We start from the raw sequence: 20699 nt of genomic DNA, 5'->3' as shown, positions 1-20699 counted from the left end.
ATGGTACTGGGATATACCCTGGTCAAGAGAGACATTGCAAAGTCATGGAGGGCGCCAGCAATAATCGGCCAGATCAGATTTGTAACATTATAATTATGGGTATTGAACGTGTACATATACACAGTAGAGGAGATGACAGAGAACTAAAGTTACACCATAAGGAAAGTTTGTGGATTTATTGTCTACAAACTGTACAATATGGCTAAAATGTGGACCCTAAATGGTATACCACTTTGGAATGTTAGTTATGCAACTTATCATTCTAAGATCCCACCTGATCTTAATAATGTGACATTTACAATATGGCCTCCGAAATGTACATTTTTGGGGGATGTCTGTTATCTATCTCTTATTGCTCCAAGAGCCCACCTGTACATACTAATGTGATATATGAGTTTACAGGTTGTGACAGTATGTTACATAATGCCACATAATGCTTTGCTTCACTTGGTGTGATAAATCTTTTTCTGTTCTCTTGATGCCTATCTTAGATCAAATTATTTCTATTTAAAATTTTGGATTCTGATATTGTCTGGTTACTCTTTTCTCTCCAGAGACCTATATATGGAACATGTTGAAAAAGTATCTGGGTACATCATGCTTGAGTGGAAAGCGTTGGTGATTTTGACGCTCACCCACTTGGTTCTTTACTAGTGATTGAGAGAATGAGATAGAATGGCAGAGGATCTGTGTCTATGATGATGCTAAAATAAAGCATGTCTCCTCTACATTGGACTTCGGGATAATAAAAAAATCAGTTTACGTGATTTAGAAACTGACACAGTCAATTCATATCATCTAACATGGAGTTATTTTCAATACGGGAGTTGTAGTAAAATGGTGTGGAACACTGATGTATAGTTGGGGTTGTGTGGGTGTTTGAGTCCCACCCTCTTTTTTTGATTGTTTGGGATGCTTATTGGCTTTGACGCGCACTTAAGTGTCTTTTTGAAAAGTAAAGTTTGGACGTGTTCGGTATGGGTAATAGATTCTGCTCGCCTCTAATCATAAGAGTCTTTATTTCTGTTTCTCATCTTTGATGTTAGGATTATAAAATGAGGCTTGTCTGCTAATATGTGGTTGGCTCAGTACGGGTAACTGTCTATGTGATGTGATCAATTGGCTATGCCTATGTAGCGATTAATTGGGCATGACAACATAACTTTTATTTATAATATAGCCCTGATTGGATTTCATAATGTTAGAATTTTGTATCCATGCAAGTAAATAACTGACACAGTTACCCTATAATTTTCCACCTCTTGCTGTGCAGGAGGTCTAGTACAATGACAAGGTACACTGCCATACGGATGGAGCTATGTGGGTGTTTGAGCCTCTACTTTTAAGGTTGTTTGTGAATTGATCGGGTCACTGTAGAACTGTATATAGGACTATAGCCTTTAATCCGTCCTTCTTTATATGTTTGAAGTTGACAAACCATTAAATTAGTCCTAGTTTCTTTATATTGTGATTTACAATTTGAGGGATTTGGTGCTTTTTATGTTTGTTCTTTCTTTCCCTGTCGGTTGTCTATACAGGGTGGCCGCTTTCACTAATCAATATATTCCAGTCCAGGTTTTCATGTTAGATTGAAAGAGGATTGGATGTTTTTTTAATTCATGTGCACGAATAACAGGGCTGAGCTGCCAGGCGTTGCGATTTTGACGGCCTATTTGCTCTCTATTGCACATACACTTGGGCTGTTCCTGAAGGTCTATGTGGGAACAGTCTTTCTTTAAGGGAGTATTACCGTTAAGGGCTGTTAGGATTCTTATGAGTTTTAGCTTAAACAGTTATTTTGGCTGCATATTTATTAGGTGGTGTTCATATATTTTTTTCCTTTTGTCTTCTTTATTTCTTTGCATGTGGCTTATAGCTACTTTGCTTAATGATGCGACTGCAATCTAGAAATGTAAGTACCGAACCTTTTACTACATGCAGGAAGACTATTATCTCCACAGTACGCGAGGTCTCTTGCTTTTTTGAGTTATGGGATTGCTTTTATCTTAACTGTTACTGTTTCTGCTGTAGTGGGCCTGCTGTCAGATGCTTTGCCATAAAAAGGATTTAACAAAATTAGGCGGGTCTATTCCACATGATGCTTTGATTGCATGTATGGTGGGATATCGGACTGGCATCATATTTTTAGTATTTATTCTTGTTGATATCTACTCATAGTGACTCGTACGGTTTCCTTTATTTGGTGTTGACTTTATGGATTTTGCAGATTTTCCTGCATTAATTGGATACAATTGATACAGAGGTATGTGGGGATTCTCTCAGTATTGTGTCCTTTATTACATATATGTTTATGAAATATGAGGCAAGGAGAAATGGAAAAATTGTAATGTCAACTTAGGGTGTCTTTTACAATTATTTATTTTTTGATTACCCACTGGGTCAATACTTAACTTGAGTGTAATTGGTCAGGACAGTACTGGTATTAAGGTGATGGGGAACTTTAACATTGCATTTAGACATTATGTTTTTAGGATTGAAATCTAGATGATGTATAACCATGTCTGCTCGACATCGGTTGGAAAGGATTCAAACTTGTTTGGAGCTTGTGCCTTCTGCTTTATTTAATCTCAACTGTGGAATTTGGCAAGCCATATTTCTCTATTCTTGCCTTCTGGCCATTACGAGATCATCCTTGGACTCTTACCACTGGGAACTGCTTTTGCTCTTGTTTTTATTCTGTTTTCTGCTGATTCTGTTGCTGATTTGTTCTTGGAACGCATCTCCACTGGTGCTATTGGTCACACTGAATGCTTGCTCACTATTCCTTACATATTTTCTGGGATTAGATTTTCTTTCGTAGTACATGATTGATTCTTGCTTTTCTCCTTGTATACATTGCTTTAAGTCTTGAGACAGTATCCAGTGAAAAGTACTAGCTAATACTCTTCCCCCCTTTCTTTGAATCATTTTCTGGTATCGTTTGATACTGTATCTTTTAGCTTTGTGATTTAGAATTTTCTTTGTTTGCGTTTTTCCTTTCACTTTCTCTCTAGCCCTGAAGAAGCAGAGATAAGATTGCATGAAACACCTGTTGGCTACTTCAGAAATACAACTACTGGCTACTCTTGTGTTGAGGTTTCTTCAGTGCCATCATTGTTATGGTTTATTACAGTGTAATAATTTCCCTTGGGTTATCTTAAGTCCTTCAATGTTGCACAAACTTGTTGACAAAACCTTAGAGCTGTCATTACTGACTTGTATATGTTAACTGTTTTTAGAAACATTGCCATGATATTGATTGCATGTATAAACAACAAAACTTAGTAATATTTGACGAACAACATTTTCCTGTGGTTTATATCTTTATTGTATTTTCATGTTAACTCCCCACTGCCCTCATTGCATTCAATTGTCTAGGGAGTTATGTTTGGTAAACATGTGCAGGGATGCCCACGTTGCTGCCTGACAGATGTCCAGGACTGGAACCCCACGTGCCTAAACAGTGTAGCCTTAGTTGTGGGGGAATGAGCCCTTAAGCCCTCAGGAGGCTGCTTCTTTGCTAGAGCGTAAAAAATCTTGGCGCAGATGACGACCCACCCGGAGATGATCCTCTTCAGTACCGCCGGACGGAAGGGGTCCCTTGGTGAATGTTTTGAGACCACATTTCACACATACCACTGTGATTTGGTATTAGGAAGGGTAGCCCTTAACACGCCCCTCCCTAAAACCAAATCGCAAACCTAATTTACTATCCGGTAACAGGTTACTGAATCGTAAATTGGGCCTTTGTACATTAAAAAATGCTTTCTGCAGTCGCAAACGGTCCGATTGTGTGAACTGGTCATATGCGACCTCAAAAGATTTTTGTACATCTGGTCCATAGTTTCTTATACTTCTGGATATTAGGTATCGCCAAGCATAACATTATGCATTATTGCTCTTACAGGATATGCGACGAGAGCCGATAGAAAATTAACTATGCATCAGCTGCAAATATCAGATTATAGAAGGGGCGCCTACTTTGTGGGAGCGCACTTTTGTGCCTCCGTTGATGGTGGTGGTTGCATAATGATATTGTCAGAGCATCCCAAACTACTGCACTGTTGCAAACATCTGAAATTGTGAGCATGTGCAACAGATGCTACACTCATAACGCCCTTGAAGATGGCAGTCTTGAACTTCTATTGTCAAATGTACTTACATGGAGCAACAAAACGGCAGCTAGGAACGACATCCCCTGGCAGTAGCCCAGCTCTTCGTCATACACGGAATATGCCTGGAAGATGAGACACACGAGAAAAGTAAGATGCTGTGCAAGGAGCAGAACCTACATACGCAAAGACACACATTCATAGCACCAGCCTGCACGAAACGAAATATTGACGCAAGCGGTCATGGCTGAATGGCACACTCCATTAGCACTGTATTTACATTTTTTGGGGCACTTTTTAAAGCTTTCAGCCTCTTCAAAGCACTTTCTGCAAATTCATATAGAGAAATACAAATTAACCAGTGAAATTAAGGCCACTATTGCAAATACTGTAGAGGGTGAAGGTAGAACGTGAGGCGTAAGAAAGACAGTGAGTCGATCGTGCATACTGTTTAGTACTCCAACTCAAATTCAGACAGTTTCGTAAATGCTGAGATTCTGAACCCTGGCTCACTTGCACAATTCCCAACTTACTGCACACCTAATGGCTTTAGTTGGTTGTTCTTTGCGAGTTGTAAGGCTTTTGGAATTCTGTTTCTTTAATTCCCCTCATTTTTAGGTTGCAGCCTACCAGACAGCACAGCGAGAGAGGGAAACAGAGGGAGAGAGAGAGGGGGACAGAGGGAGGAAGGCAGAGGAAGGGAGAGGGAGGAAGGCAGAGGAAGGGAGATGGAGGAAGTGAGAGGGAGGGAGACAGAGAAAGGGAGACAGACAGAGGGAGACAGACCGAGGGAGATAGACCGAGGTAGACAGAGGGAGGGAGACAGAGGGAGTAAGACAGAGGGAGTGAGACAGAGAGAGGGAGACAGAGAGAGGGAGTCAGACAGAGGGAGTGAGACAGAGGGAGACTGACAGAGGGAGACTGACAGAGGGAGGGAGACAGAGGGAGGGAGACAGAGAGAGAGAGGGAGAGAGAGAGATAGAGAGAGAGAGGGAGACAGGGGAGGGAGGGCGACAGGTGGAGGGAGGGAGACAGGTGGAGGGAGGGAGACAGGTGGAGGGAGGGAGACAGACAGAGGGAGACAGACAGAGGGAGTAAGAGAGGGAGGGAGACAGAGGGAGACAGAGAGAGGGAAACAGACGGTGGGAGACAGAGGGCGTCAGACAGAGGGTGACAGACAGAGGGAGACAGACAGAGGGAGGGAAACAGACAGAGGGAGGAGGGTGACAGAGATAGCAAGACAGATAGAGGGAGACAGAGGGAGGGAGACAGAGGGAGGCAGGCAGAGGGAGGGAGACAGAGGGAGGGAGACAGAGGGAGGGAGACAGAGGGAGGGAGACAGAGGGAGGGAGACAGAGGGAGGGAGACAGACAGAGGAAGTAAGAGAGGGAGGGAGACAGAGGGAGACAGAGAGAGGGAAACAGAGGGTGGGAGACAGAGGGCGTCAGACAGAGGGTGACAGACAGAGGGAGACAGACAGAGGGAGGGAAACAGACAGAGGGAGGAGGGTGACAGAGATAGCAAGACAGATAGAGGGAGACAGAGGGAGGGAGACAGAGGGAGGGAGACAGAGGGAGGCAGGCAGAGGGAGGGAGACAGAGGGAGACAGACAGAGGGAGACAGACAGAGGGAGGGAGACAGAGGGAGGGAGACAGACAGAGGGAGACAGACAGAGGGAGACAGACAGAGGGAGACAGACAGAGGGAGACAGACAGAGGGAGGAGGGTGACAGGGAGGAGGGTGACAGAGGGAGTGAGACAGAGAGAGGTAGGGAAACAGACAGAGGGAGAGAGAGGGAGGGAGTCAGAGGGAGAGGGAGGAAGGGAGAATGAGTGTATGCCGGGTCTGCTGGCTCAGTGGACGAAGGCGTTTGCTGCAGGGGCCAGTGTTCAACCTCAGGGTCACAGGTTTTTTGGTTTTAGCCCTGCCCCGCTCCCCCACTAACCCCACCCCCACCGGTGCGGCCCTCGGCCACAAACCACACTGTAAATTTGGCCCCCGAGAGAAAGTTTGTGAGTACCCATGCTCTACACCAATGCATTTTACTCTGTAATACTCAACTCTATGTCCCTGCACTCTATGCTAATCCACTGTACGTCACTCTAATCTACTCTGCACCACTGCACTCTATGCCACTGTACTCCACCCCACTTTAAATCTATGCCATTAAACTCCATGCCACTCTACACAACTGCACTCAACCCTGCACCACTCCACACCACTTAACTCTGTGCTGAAATATTCTACTCAATGCCACTCTACTCTTAAACACTGCACTCTATGCCAATGCACTCTACACAACTGTACTCTATGTCACTGCTTCTACATCACTGTACTCTACGCAACTCTACACCACGGCACTCCGACACTCTAATCTGCAACGCTGCACTCCCACCACTGAGCTCTATGCCACTCTACTCTGCACAATTCCACTCTACACCACTGCACTCTAAGCCACTGCCCTCTACAGCAATATACTCTACTCTGCACCACACTATGCCACTGCACTCTATGCGGCCCGACTCTACTCTCCACTCTATGCCACTTGACTCTACTCTGCACCACTGCCCTTTGCATCACTCAACTCTACCACAGTCCACTCTGCAACATGCTATTCTACGCTTCTGCACTTTACACCCCTGCACTCTGCGCCACTTCACTCTTTGCCACTGCACCAAACTAATGCACCACTCTAATCTACGCCACTACATTCTACAGAGCTGCATTGCCCGCCACAAAATTCAATGCCACTGCACTCTACACCACTAAACTTTGCAACACTCTACACCAACATTCTACACCAGTCCACTGTACTCTATGTCACGTCAGTGTATGCCACTCTACGCAACTACACAGTATGCCACACCAATTCATGACACTCTCTGCCACTCCACTCTACAACACCCTACTCCACTCTTTGCAATTCCACTCAGTGACATCCAGGCCACTCTCCTCTATGCCACTAACTTTTAGCCATGCTGAACAGCAGCCATGTTAGTATACAACATGGCTAAAACCCATTGGCAAAGCCAATAGCTCTTTCATAGTTGAGACCTATTGGTTTTGCCAGTGCTTGTTATATATGTAATTTTGGGGTTTTGCCTACAGCTCCTTAGGACAGATTCAAGCAGCATTTTCACTCTAAATTATCCTGACGTCTTTGAAGAGTTTTCAATGTGTACTCAGAAAGGGAAGGAGTAGTTTCTGTCCTGTAACTCCAGTTCTGTAGTAGGGGTATCTCTGTTATAGTCATAATCTAGTGAATAGTCCCGCCCATGTGCGTGGACCCCGGAGCAATCAAAAATAATCTCTAAAGTTGTCAAAAAATGCAGAACTGCACAGACACTTAAGAGATAATTTAAATACAGATAATGCAGCCTATATCCACAGGCTACACTGTCCAGTACTTCTATTAGAAATTCCACCAAAAATCCACAACAGCGCAGCCTGTCCAGATTTCTCCACATAGGAAAACTTGTCTTTACCAGCAAAACCCTCAGGAATGATAGAGAGGAAGGAGTGGACAGACAAGCCCCATAGGCTGCCATTATGTGGCTCAAAACAGGATACTGTGCCTTTAAGAGAACTTTCCAGAATTCTCTCAGTATCCCAGAATGCACAGCAGGTCCCTTTTACTTTCAGTTCTTTTTGAAGGCGTAACACGCCAGACCTGTAGCATTCCTTACATGAATATCTCTCTCCACCGGGGAGGAAGGCGGGCGCTTATGACTATAACAGAGATACCCCTACTACAGAACTGGAGTTACAGGACAGAAACTAACTACTCCTTCTGTAGTAGGGGATCTCTGTGTATAGTCATAATCTAGTGAATAGAATGGCAAGCCTATCCCCACACCAAAACGGCGGTGGAGATAAGAAAAAATAACACCACTACTGTGCGAACAGATTTCGCAGCGAAGTCTGCCCAACCTGAACGTCTGCCCTGGCATCAGTGTCCAGACAGTAATGCTTAGCAAAGGTATGAACCGACTTCCAAGTGGCCGCCTTGCAGATTTCTGCAATTGGAACATTACGGAGCAAAGCAGTCGTGGCAGCTTTGCCCCTGGTGGAATGAGCCTTAGGCTTACCCCTTAAGGTCTGGTAACACAATTGTATACAGGACACAATCCACCTGGAGATGGACTGTTTTGAGGTAGCAAGACCGGTCTTGACTGATCCATAATTGATAAACAAACGGTCTGACCTACGAATATCTTTGGTTTTATCCAGATAAAATTTCAACACCCTCCTAACATCCAGGGAATGCAGAGACCTTTCCGCTGGAAATGAAGGATTCTGAAAAAACATAGGTAAAGTTATGGTCTGTTTAACATGGAAATCAGATATAACCTTTGGAAGAAATTTAGGGTGAGTATGCATAACAACCTTAGCAGCATGAAATACAGTATAAGGTTCTTGGCAACACAACGCCTGAATTTCACTCACCCTGCGGGCCGATGTAATGGCCATGAGGAACGCCGCCTTCCAGGACAGGTGCTGTAACAAAGCCTTATGAATAGGTTCAAAAGGCTCCTTCATCAATTTGGACAGCACCACGTTCAATTCCCATGAAGGCGAAGCAAGCCGGACAGGAGGGAACACTTTCCTCAAGCCTTCCAAAAAATCCTTGATCACAGGGATCTGGAAGAAGGAAGTCTGTAAAGGGCACTTCCTGTAGGCAGTTAGCGCAGCGAGATGAACCTTAATGGAATGGACATTAAGGCCAGACTGCGCCAAATGTAGAAGATACGGAAGGATGACCTCTTCCTTACATGTCGTTGGGTCATAGTTCTTGGCCTTGCACCAGATGCAAAAACGCTTCCACTTGTAAGCATAAGAAGTTCGAGTGGAAGGTCGCTTAGCCTCCTTCAGTATGTCAATACAATCTTCTGGTGGATTCAAATGGCCATATTGCACTGTCTCAGGAGCCATGCCGCCAAACTCAAAGACGAGAGGTTGGGGTGCACCATCTGCCCCCCGAACTTCGTGAGAAGGTCCGGCCGGCACGGCAGCCGTATGTGAGAAAGGAGAGACCGGTGAAGCAAGTCCGTGAACCACCACTGTCTGGGCCATTCCGGGGCAATCAGGATCATCCGTGCCCTGGACTGGGACAACTTGATGAGCACCGCCGGAATCAGGGGAATGGGTGGAAAAGCGTACAGAAAGCTGTTCGACCAGTTGATTCATAACGCATTCCCCAGTGTCCCCTGCTGGTAGTACCTGGAGGCGAAGTCTCGGCCTTTGCTGTTTTCGGCGGTGGCGAACAGATCTACGTTTGGAGTCCCCCACCTTGCGAAGACTTCTCCTAGTACTTCGTCGTTTATGACCCATTCATGGTTTTCCTGAATCAGTCTGGAGACACGCTTGCTGACAGCGTATTGATGGAGACTCCCAAGTACTGTATGCACTGGACCGGAGTCGGGACAGACTTGGACATGTTGATGTGCAACCCCAGCTTGTTCAGGAGAACGCACGTCCTCTGGAAGTGCGCTTGAGCTTCCGAGAAGGAGGATTCCTTGATCAACCAATCGTCCAGGTACGGGTAGACAAACACCTTGTTCTTCCTTAGGTGTGCAGCTACCACTGCCATGCACTTCGAGAATGTTCTGGGCGCAGACTTCAGCCCGTATGGCAGTACTGTGTACTGATAATGATTGGAGCCGACTTGGAATCGCAGGAACTTCCTGTGTTTGTGTACAATGGGCACATGGAAGTATGCATCCTGTAGGTCTATAGCACATAGCCAGTCTCCCTGTTGCAGCTGAGGATAAATCTGATGCAACGACAGCATGCAAAATTTCTCTCTGCGAATCCACTTGTTTGCTTGTCGCAAATCCAGAATGGGCCTGAACTCGTTCTTGTCCTTCTTGCGAACCAGAAAGAACCGAGAGTACAGACCTCTTCCCCTTTGAGACAGAGGTACGTCTTCTATCGCCCTTTTCCTTAACAGGAGATCGGCCATCGCCTGGAGCTCGCGCAGCTGAAACTGCGAGCTGACCGGTGGAATTGCTGGAGGCGGGCTGGTGAACCGAAGACTGTATCCATTGCAAACAATATTCAGCACCCACTTGTCCTGAGTAATTTTTCTCCACTCTGCCAGGAGTGGGTAACGGATGTAGGGGAAGTAACCGCTCAGGGCCTAGACCCAGCCGGGCCCTTGTTCGCCGCTGCGGACTGCTGGCCTCTGCCCTTCTGGCGCTTCTGGAAGGGCCTCCGGAACTGCTGCTGCTGTTGTTGCTGTTGCTGTACCGAAGTCTACCCTCGCCCTCGGCCTTGCACCCCAAACCGTCTCTGGAACGGGCGATAGGTCTTCTTCTGCTTGGGCTGCTCCAATCCGACAGCCGTCAGGGTCTCGGCCTCCGCCTTCATGCGGGCCATTTCGTCGTCCACATGCTTGCCAAACAGGGTTTCCCCCGAGAAAGGCAGGTTGGCCACCCGTTGTTGGGCCTCTGGCTTGAGGGATGTAAGGCGAAGCCAAAGCGGGGCGCCGTTGGTGGACACCATGGCAATATCCATGCGCCGCCAAAAGCGACACATCAGCAGCCGCGCTGATGACTTGGTTCGACACCAATAGTCCCTCATTGAGAATCTCTTGAAAATCCTCTTTCTTCTCTCGAGGAAGGAGCTCAGCGAATTGCTGAAGGGATTCCCACAGGGCTCGATCATATCGCCCTAGCAAAGCCGCGGCACTTGCAGCCTTCATTGTAGTAGACGCCGTCCCACAGACCTTCCTGCCAGCCGAGTCTAACCAACGGCTCTCCTTATCAGGAGGTACCGTGGACGACGGGGTGGTGGCATGCTGCTTCCTAGCAGCTGTCACTATGACCGAGACCGGTGGCGGATCCATCCTGAGAAAGGCCGGTTCAGAATCCGGAGCCCGGTACTTCTTGAGGAGCCTGGAGGGAGCCGCCTTCGTCACCGCCGGAGTGAGAAACAACTCGTGAGCGGGCTCTACCAATCCTGGTACTAGGGGAAGCAACGGCCGAGACAGGTGCTTTTCATGCAGCGTCTCGAAAATCACGGACGTCGTGGGTGTGGGCACCGTCAACGTGATGCCCAACTTAGCCGCACCCCTCAGCAGAACATCTTGGAATGAGACGATGTCGTCCACTGGCGACACCCTCGGCCCCGGGGATTCCGACAAAGTCGGCGAGTAGTCCCTGGTCCCCGACGAGCCCGTGTGGGATCTTGATCTGTGCCTCCTGTGGCGTCGCCTTGATCTTGTCGATGATCGGTGACGACTCCACGATCTCTCCCTCCGTCCGGAACGAGAGCGCGATCTCTTCGGCTTCGGACGCTCCGCAGGTCTCACAGGAGCAGGAGACTGCGGCCTGACCGGGACCCTCAGCTGAGGAGTCCCCTTAGGAGGCGTCGGGTACCGTGGCAGTGAAACCGACCTCGGCGGTACCGGAGGCAGTCCTTGAGGAGGTAGCAGAGGATGACCATGAGGTGTAGAACCAGAGGTGGAAGCGGAGGCAGAGTGGGATTCCGTGGTGGAGGTTCCTTGGGCAAGGGAGGAGGAGGGGTAGCCGATCTTGGCTTGGAAGGTGTATATACCTCGGAGTACACAGAGCCCTCTGACTCCCTCTTCTTCTTAGGCGGAGGAGATATAGTGTCTTCAATTGGAGAGCGCCGCCGAGGCGCCTCAGCGGATCCAGAGGGACTCCTGGCACCAGAACTCCTTCTGCGCTTCTTTGGCGTCGAAGAACGTCGTCTCGACGTCGAGGAACGCCGTCTCGACGTCGACCGGCGCCCTCGTCTCGACGTTGAGTCACGTCTGGACGACGAGCGTTTCTTCCTCGACGGCGCCCGTCGACTTCTCGACATCGAGCGCGTCCTTTGTGGCGTTGAACGCCTTCTCGACGGCGAACGCCATCTCGACGCCGAACGTCTCCTCGACGTCGACCGCCTGCGAGTCTTCGACGTCCTCCACGACGTCGAGGATCCCCTCGACGACGACCTTCTCCTCTTCGCCGACGGCGAGCGGCGGTGTCGCCTCTACGGCGAGCGCCGACGCCGGGCCGAACTCCTTCGACGACGATGACTCGACGACGATGACGATGACACCGTCGCCGGCTATCTCGACGGCAGCCTCGTCAGTCCCCTCGACATCGAACGTCGACGCCGCTTCAACCCAGAGCCCTGGGGAGACGGGGAACAGACTGCGGTATTCCCTCTCGATGCCGTCGTCGAAGCTATCGACGTCGGCGGAGAAATAGGACATTTGCTGGTCTTCCTGCCTCTGGGGAGCCCCCCAGAGGCCTCAGCATGGGCAGATGAAGCATGCCCAGACCCACCTTGTGTCTGTAGTCTTCTATCTTCCAGGCCTTGGAGCCTGATCTTCATCCTCTCTCTCAGGGTCCTGGTGGATAATGTCTGGCAGATGCCACACTCCTCTGGGACATGAGAAGAGGGAAGGCAGACGATACACACCTCATGTGGGTCCGACTTGGCCTTCTTCCTCGGACACTCAGGGCATTTGTCAAACAAAGCAGGCATTTTTACAAATAAAAGAGTGCACCAAGACACACACAAGGAAGAAAACACCAAAGTACTTCAAATAAAGCACTCAGGGCCAGATGTAGGTAAGTAACATTTACCGATTCTTAATTACCGAATTTTACCGATTCGGTAATTAAGAATCGGTAAATGTGAGGGGTGGGTATGTAGGGAATCCAGATGTTCCCTTTTACCGAATCGGTAAAAGTCGGTATTTACCGATTTGGTAAATACCGAATCGGTAAAGCCTATTGATTCCTATGGGCTTCAATATTCAATACCGAATTTCACAAGGGTGCAGGGGGTGTCACTTTGACACCCCCTGACACCCCCTGGCACCCCCTAAACAGGATTGGGTGCCATGTGGCAGGCATACAAGCCCTAGGGGCAGGTCTGCCTGCCACATGGCATAGGTGTGCATGCATACATGTACATGTGCATGCACACCGGAATCGGTATTTTACCATGAAGTTGGATTTCATGGTAAAATACCGATTCGTTAAGGCCTTTGGGACTCAGAAGAGTCCCACCTACATATGGAATTTACAGAATCGGTAAAATTACCGATTTGGCATTTTACCGAATCGGTAATTTTACCGATTCTGTAAATGTAGATTTACCTACATGTGGCCTTGGATTTAGGCCCCTACATACCGATTGGCCATTTACCGGTCGGTAACGGCCGAAATCGGCCGTTACCGGTCGGTAAATGGCCTGAAACGGCCACCTACATCGGGCCCTCAAACACTTGAAAAAGTGAAAAATCACTAAATAAACCCTTGAAAAGGGAGAGCTCAATGCTCCAGGGTCCTGCTTGCAGAAGACGGAAAAAAGAACTGAAAGTAAAAGGGACCTGCTGTGCATTCTGGGATACTGAGAGAGTTCTGAAAAGTTCTCTTAAAGGCACAGTATGCTGTTTTGAACCACATAATGGCAGCCTATGGGGCTTGTCTGTCCACTCCTTCCTCTCTATCATTCCTGAGGGTTTTGCTGGTAAAGGCAAGTTTTCCTATGTGGAAAAATCTTGACAGGCTGTGCTGTTGTGGATTTTTGGTGGAATTTCTAGTAGAAGTACTGGACAGTGTAGCCTGTGGATATAGGTTGCATTATCTGTCTTTCAATTCTCTCCTAAGTGTCTGTGCAGTTCTGCATTTTTTGACAACTTAAGAGATTATTTTTGATTGCTCCGGGGTCCACGCACATGGGCGGGACGATTCGCTAGATTATGACTATACACAGAGATCCCCTACTACAGAAATAGGACATCTTTCACAGGCTGTAGGTTATCAACCTGAAGTTTTCCATGTCTATCAAGCTTTACATCAGAACCAACACATTAACTTTCCATCTAAACCCACCCTAACACAACCCGTTACATTAATGTGACTGACCCTAAAACTAAACCATACCTAACCCTAACACTAAACCTACCCCTTTGCTTACAGCTTACCTTTGGCCAATATCCAATACCTATCCCTATGCTTACCCTGCTTCAGGTCCAAGCTCTAAAACTAACCTTAACCTTAATCCTTAAACTTAACTTTACCCCAACTTTAGAACATGGCTAAATCTAACCAAAAATATCAATCCCTTTCTACCTCTAAGAAGCCACAATTTAAAAACACTATGGATTACAGACAAGTGCTTAGAGCGGACTGCGTAGTAAATTAGAAGCCTTGTAACTAGTGCCTGGCAAAATGTGGCTGTCATTGCTCCAAGGTGTGTATTTGGCTTTCAGAATGGAGATTGAGGTATTCATACCAAACTTTTTTACGAAACCATAAGAATAAAATACTTAATTCACTAAAGGTAATGTCGGGCTTTGTGAATCTAGAATAAAAGAGGTATAAAAGAATCGGAGATAACATTGCATCGGAAATTGTCATTGGTGCAGTTCGCAGAACCAAGCTGCTTCATGCAGTGCATTACCAAACAAGGTTAAGCGAGTCTCACATCAGACAAACTTAACATCCCTAATCTCCACATTTCTATGATGATCTGGATACCTTCTCAGTCTCTAAAGTCTTGAATAGGAGGAAGAAACTGCAGACAAAAGAAATCCTCCCATCCGATGGTGGCCTTCCAGCCTCCTCAGTTTTTAAGAATTTCTTGCTGATGGATCGAGAATCCTTACGGTTGTCATCTCTTCCATAAACAAAGGGGGGAGCGCAGGAACAGCCTGCAGTATATCCGAAGGCACTCCGAAGGGAGAATAAACTCCTGTGATTATATTTTCATCTCAAGGTATTAAAGATGTTAAACAAACGCAGTCAATAGTAATCCTTTTTAGAAGTTTATTTAATCGATGAGTCACATATTACATCATAGTGACTAAATTGCAAAGTGGTATGTTAATTTTACTTTTTAATGACATCCATTGATCAGTGCATCATCCCTATGCATTTCGGGCTGAGCCCTTCGTCAGGGGATAGCGAGAGATCTGAAAATAAACATACTGGTATCAGGAAGGAGAGCTCGCACCCACGAGGTGTATAATATGGACAGTAGGGTTAAGCAAGATAAAGCATGCGCATTCCGATATAAGAAGGGAAAAATAAGGTTGAAAGGGTCTCTAGTAGGTCACATTCAGAATGAGAAAAATAGATGGTCAAAAACGTGAGGATTAAAAAAAACACCCGTTAAGTGCATAAAGGAAAGTGTGAAGGTCGGAGTAAACCAGCAAGGGTAGTCGTCATCCGTGTACAGTACCCAGCGATTATGTACACTGAGGGAAACAAACGAGTGTGTATTTAGTAAAAAAGCATGAGTGTAACGCTCAAATAGTATCAAGGAGCTCACCAAATGTCAGATGTAGCGGCACGCGACATGCGAGGCTGCCGAGGGTCGGTGGTTAGTTAGGTGAACACGGAAGTAAGTACGCGGTTAAGGAAATTAAAAACGGACTACCGCGGATGTTAGTGACAGTGAAAGTGTACCGGTGATACTGTGATAGAACGAACATGAAGCAAAATGCAAAGAACATAACAATGGCCATGGCCTAATGTAGTAATGAACATTGGAAATATAAATGTGATAACCAGACAAAATGAAACGATGTGAATATATATACAAATGAGGACATCAGCAACATGTGCCGGAAACGGCGGCCATCTTAGAGTGGTCAATCTCGATATTCAATGAATGAAGATGTCAACACAAACATAAGAGCAATACAAATAATGTACATCGTAGAGGTAAACGAAGAGTAACATTGACTGGAAAAAAACTAAAAAAAACGGAAGGATAACATGTACAAGAATACTGAATAAGAAAGAGAGCTTATTAAAGTATTAGAGTATTAAAAAAAAAATCACAGACAGTAAGGGAAGGTGGGGAAGACGGGTAAGAATGAATTTAATGATGAATGTAAAATAAGGATAGGTAAGATAATAGGTATAAGACAGGAAAAATTGAATTTCAACGCATAGGTTAGAACACGTAGGTGTGAAAGGCAAGATTAGGAGATATGTACATTGAGACAACGGTTCATTATAGGAAACAGCTGTATTCCAGTCTGTCGTTGAGGCCCTTAGGCTGGCAAGCATCTAGTCTCTTGAAACCGAACCCATCAATCCTTCCGCTAAGTATTCTGGCACCAAACCGTGCCTCAACTGCAGCCATTGTCATAACATCATTTCAGGAAATACCATGAACCATCCATCATCTGGGAAAGTAATTAAACTACGGACTAACGCTACCTGTGATTCCAAGAATGTAGTATATCTACTCAAGTGTCCCTGTGGACTGCCTTACGTAGGCAAAACCGAAAGAAAAATCAAAGTTCGTTTGACCGAACACAAAAGTACAATCAGAAACAAATCCATCAAAGCACCTCTGGCAGCTCACTTCACTACCCACCAGCATAATGTGAGTCAACTGAGGTTCCTTGTATTAGAGGTTGTCCCACTGAGATCTGGCGTTGACAACAGAAAAACACTACTTCAGAGGGAAACCGTTTGGATCAAGAGACTAGATGCTTGCCAGCCTAAGGGCCTCAACGACAGACTGGAATACAGCTGTTTCCTATAATGAACCGTTGTCTCAATGTACATATCTCCTAATCTTGCCTTTCACACCTACGTGTTCTAACCTATGCGTTGAAATTCCATTTTTCCTGTCTTATACCTATTATCTTACCTATCCTTATTTTACATTCATCATTAAATTCATTCTTACCCGTCTTCCCCACCTTCCCTTACTGTCTGTGATTTTTTTTTAATACTCTAATACTTTAATAAGCTCTCTTTCTTATTCAGTATTCTTGTACATGTTATCCTTCCGTTTTTTTTAGTTTTTTTCCAGTCAATGTTACTCTTCGTTTACCTCTATGATGTACATTATTAGTATTGCTCTTATGTTTGTGTTGACATCTTCATTCATTGAATATCGAGATTGACCACTCTAAGATGGCCGCCGTTTCCGGCACATATTGCTGATGTCCTCATGTGTATATATATTCACATCATTTCATTTTGTCTGGTTATCACATTTATATTTCCAATGTTCATTACTACATTAGGCCATGGCCATTGTTATGTTCTTTGCATTTTGCTTCATGTTCGTTCTATCACAGTATCACCGGTACACTTTCACTGTCACTAACATCCGCGGTAGTCCGTTTTTAATTTCCTTAACCGCGTACTTACTTCCGTGTTCACCTAACTAACCACCGACCCTCGGCAGCCTCGCATGTCGCGTGCCGCTACATCTGACATTTGGTGAGCTCCTTGATACTATTTGAGCGTTACACTCATGCTTTTTGACTAAATACACACTCGTTTGTTTCCCTCAGTGTACATAATCGCTGGGTACTGTACACGGATGACCGACTACCCTTGCTGGTTTACTCCGACCTTCACACTTTCCTTTATGCACTTAACGGGTGTTTTTTTTTAATCCTCACGTTTTTGACCATCTATTTTTCTCATTCTGAATATGACCTACTAGAGACCCTTTCAACCTTATTTTTCCCTTCTTATATCGGAATGCGCATGCTTTATCTTGCTTAACCCTACTGTCCATATTATACACCTCGTGGGTGCGAGCTCTCCTTCCTGATACCAGTATGTTTATTTTCAGATCTCTCGCTATCCCCTGACGAAGGGCTCCGCCCGAAATGCATAGGGATGATGCACTGATCAATGGATGTCATTAAAAAGTAAAATTAACATACCACTTTGCAATTTAGTCACTATGATGTAATATGTGACTCATCGATTAAATAAACTTCTAAAAAGGATTACTATTGACTGCGTTTGTTTAACATCTTTAATACCTTGAGATGAAAATATAATCACAGGAGTTTATTCTCCCTTCGGAGTGCCTTCGGATATAGTGCAGGCTGTTCCTGCGCTCCCCCCTTTGTTCAGTACAATCATCAGTCCCTACCGGCCGGAAGGGATAATTTCCTGGCACCCAAAAATACGTGTAATTCACTTTACATTATTCACATTTGTGAACATTTTCTATCACGAGTGCCGCCATCTCTCTACAGCTTTTGATTTCCAACGTACCTCTGGCCCTCTTGGCGGGCACCAAACCCTAAAAATGTCTTACGAAGAAATCGCCAGCACCACAGCCAATCGGGCTGATACATTTGGTTTCACTCCAGAAGAAACCAATCGCATTTACTCTTTGATTCAGGAAGTTGACCCCTCTTCCACGAGCACCTTCTCCAACCCAAGTATGTTGAGACAACTACTTTATACTACCAAGAGAATCATCAACCAACGCCTACACGCTGGAACTTTGATCAGATACCATAAAGATCAACGTATCTCGAGAGGTTTACGTATCGCTTTGAAGCCAACTCTCTGTCGGAACAACCCGAAATTCACGGAACGATGGTACGCCATCCTTAACCGGTGTTCACTAGACTTGATTTTACTCATAGTTGAAGAGCTTTCGAAAGTCATCGATGATTTGGATAAAGAAATAACACAAATTCAACGAAACCTTGAAAATAACATGCCTAAAGAAGACTTAGACAAAGCGCTTTCCGACATTAATATCCAACTGGATAAATATACTAAAGAGATAAATGACAGAAAAATCAGAAAATACAAACGGGATACTATGGACTATAAACTGGGGGAGGTCTACAGTTGGGCAGAGGTCTATGCCCAACGTAGACAACAAAAACCTTACAGTAATCCATCTTCAGACGAAGGGAGTTCCACCGATGGTTCCTCTTCTCAAAGAGGTAACACCAATCAAGGAAGATCGTTCAGGAGTACTGCACCGCCCAAACCATCGGATAATGTCTCTCAAACCGCGGCCTCAACATCTGGTGTTCCTTTTTTAGGAACAGGCCAAACTGTCGACGTCGAACCAGGCGGAGCAGAAGCCGCCACAGAAAAAACGATACCAATTGCTCAGTCAACCAGGAGCAAAAAACTTTAGTGATTAACATATCCAAAACGAATTTATCTCAACTACAATTGTCTACTCTTGAACGCGGAACCACTTTCGTTCCAACATACAACACCTCTGAATTGGAAACCGAGATCAGCCTATACAAGTTCATGCGAACTTTAAGACTTCGACACTTTTTCACCAATGTGTGTCCCCCCACCAGTACTCCTGTACAACACAGATGTAAAGACCTAAGAAGCAAAAGTACATTTGTGGCTCCAGTCAGTCACAAAATATTTGACTCTTTTGAAACAATCACTTTGAACTCCATCAGAGAAAATTTCAAAAAACCCAACCCCAAGTACAACAATTTCAAACGCAGTGAATCAAGAGCACTAGATCAAATTGTTAACAATCCCAATATCACTTGCAGTAAAGCCGATAAGGGGGGTGCGCTTGTAGTTATGGACAGCGATTTCTACAACAAAAGCGTAAGTGACCACGTCAGCGACAAGAACTTGTACATGAAACTACCCAGCGATCCCACTGAAGTTTTTTCCAATACTCTTAAAGTCATTCTTGATAAAGCATTGTCAATGGGAACGATCACAGACAAAGATCACAAATATCTTATACAACCACACCCTAAATGTCCAAGCATACATATGCTTCCAAAAATTCACAAAAATTTGAACTATCCACCGTTTCGTCCCATTGTTTCAACCAAAAATTCCATTCATGAACCTACTGGGAAGTTCATTGACCTATACCTGCAAGACATTGTTAAATCTATGTCAACTTACCTGCGTGATACTACTGACTTCCTGAACCGTCTCCAACAGGTCACATTGGATCCTGGCAAGTCACACACTCTAGTAACTATTGACGTATGTGCTCTATACACATCGATTCCACATAACAGGGGCATTGAAGCCATTGAGTCCTTTTTACTCAACCATCCGATCGATGACGATTTGAAAGTTCTGATACTTGAACTCATACAGTTTACCCTTTACCACAGCTACTTTTCCTACAACAATGACTACTATCTCCAACTTGTTGGAACGTCAATGGGAAATTGTGCAGCCCCCAGCTATGCGAACCTGTTTATGCACCGCATGGAACTTGATCACATTTTGAGTCACAACAAATGGTCAGACAACATTTTGACCCTATGGAGATACATCGATGATATTTTCCTCATTTGGATTGGTCTACCGGATGAAATTCTTGAATTTCTGAAATACATAAACGTTTTGGATGATCACATAAAGTTCACACATACCATCAGTCCTCACAGTTTACCATTTCTGGATGTACAGGTGACACTACTCGACAACAAACTCACAACCAACCTATTCGTCAAAGCTACGGATAGAAACAATGCTCTACTTTTTACCAGCTGTCATCCCACTCCCCTTAAAACGCATTTGCCATACTCTCAGCTATTAAGGGCAAAAAGGATTTGTTCAGAATCAGAAGCCTACGATACATCAGAAAACAAGATACTCCAAAGATACAGAGACCGAAGATATCCTGAGGTCACACTGCAAGCGGCAAAAAATCGTGTAGCCACAAAAACTCGGTTAGACCTTTTAACACCACACATCAAACCAACTGGTGAACAGAGACCGGTCTTTGTATCCAAATATTCAACAAGAAGCAAGGTGATTAAGAACATCATCCTAAAAAGCTGGGATATGATTCGTTTTGAACCAGACTTTCAGGGCATCT

At 45.4% G+C, this 20699-nt stretch overlaps 1 protein-coding gene across 2 annotated transcripts in view; it reads right to left on the bottom strand.

Moving 5' to 3' along the window:
* Positions 1-20699, bottom strand: part of RABGAP1L (RAB GTPase activating protein 1 like) — a 1373174-nt gene that overhangs the window by 444239 nt on the left and 908236 nt on the right. For both annotated transcript variants that reach the window (XM_078641752.1, XM_078641759.1), the window contains exon 17: positions 4163-4237. In XM_078641752.1, coding sequence (XP_078497878.1) covers positions 4163-4237 — 75 coding nt within the window. The remainder of the gene's footprint in view (positions 1-4162; positions 4238-20699) is intronic.

Source organism: Lissotriton helveticus, chromosome 1_1 (genome assembly GCF_964261635.1).
Source record: "Lissotriton helveticus chromosome 1_1, aLisHel1.1, whole genome shotgun sequence".
In the NCBI taxonomy this organism is placed as follows: domain Eukaryota; kingdom Metazoa; phylum Chordata; class Amphibia; order Caudata; family Salamandridae; genus Lissotriton; species Lissotriton helveticus.
This window is presented reverse-complemented; position numbering and strand designations above follow the sequence as displayed.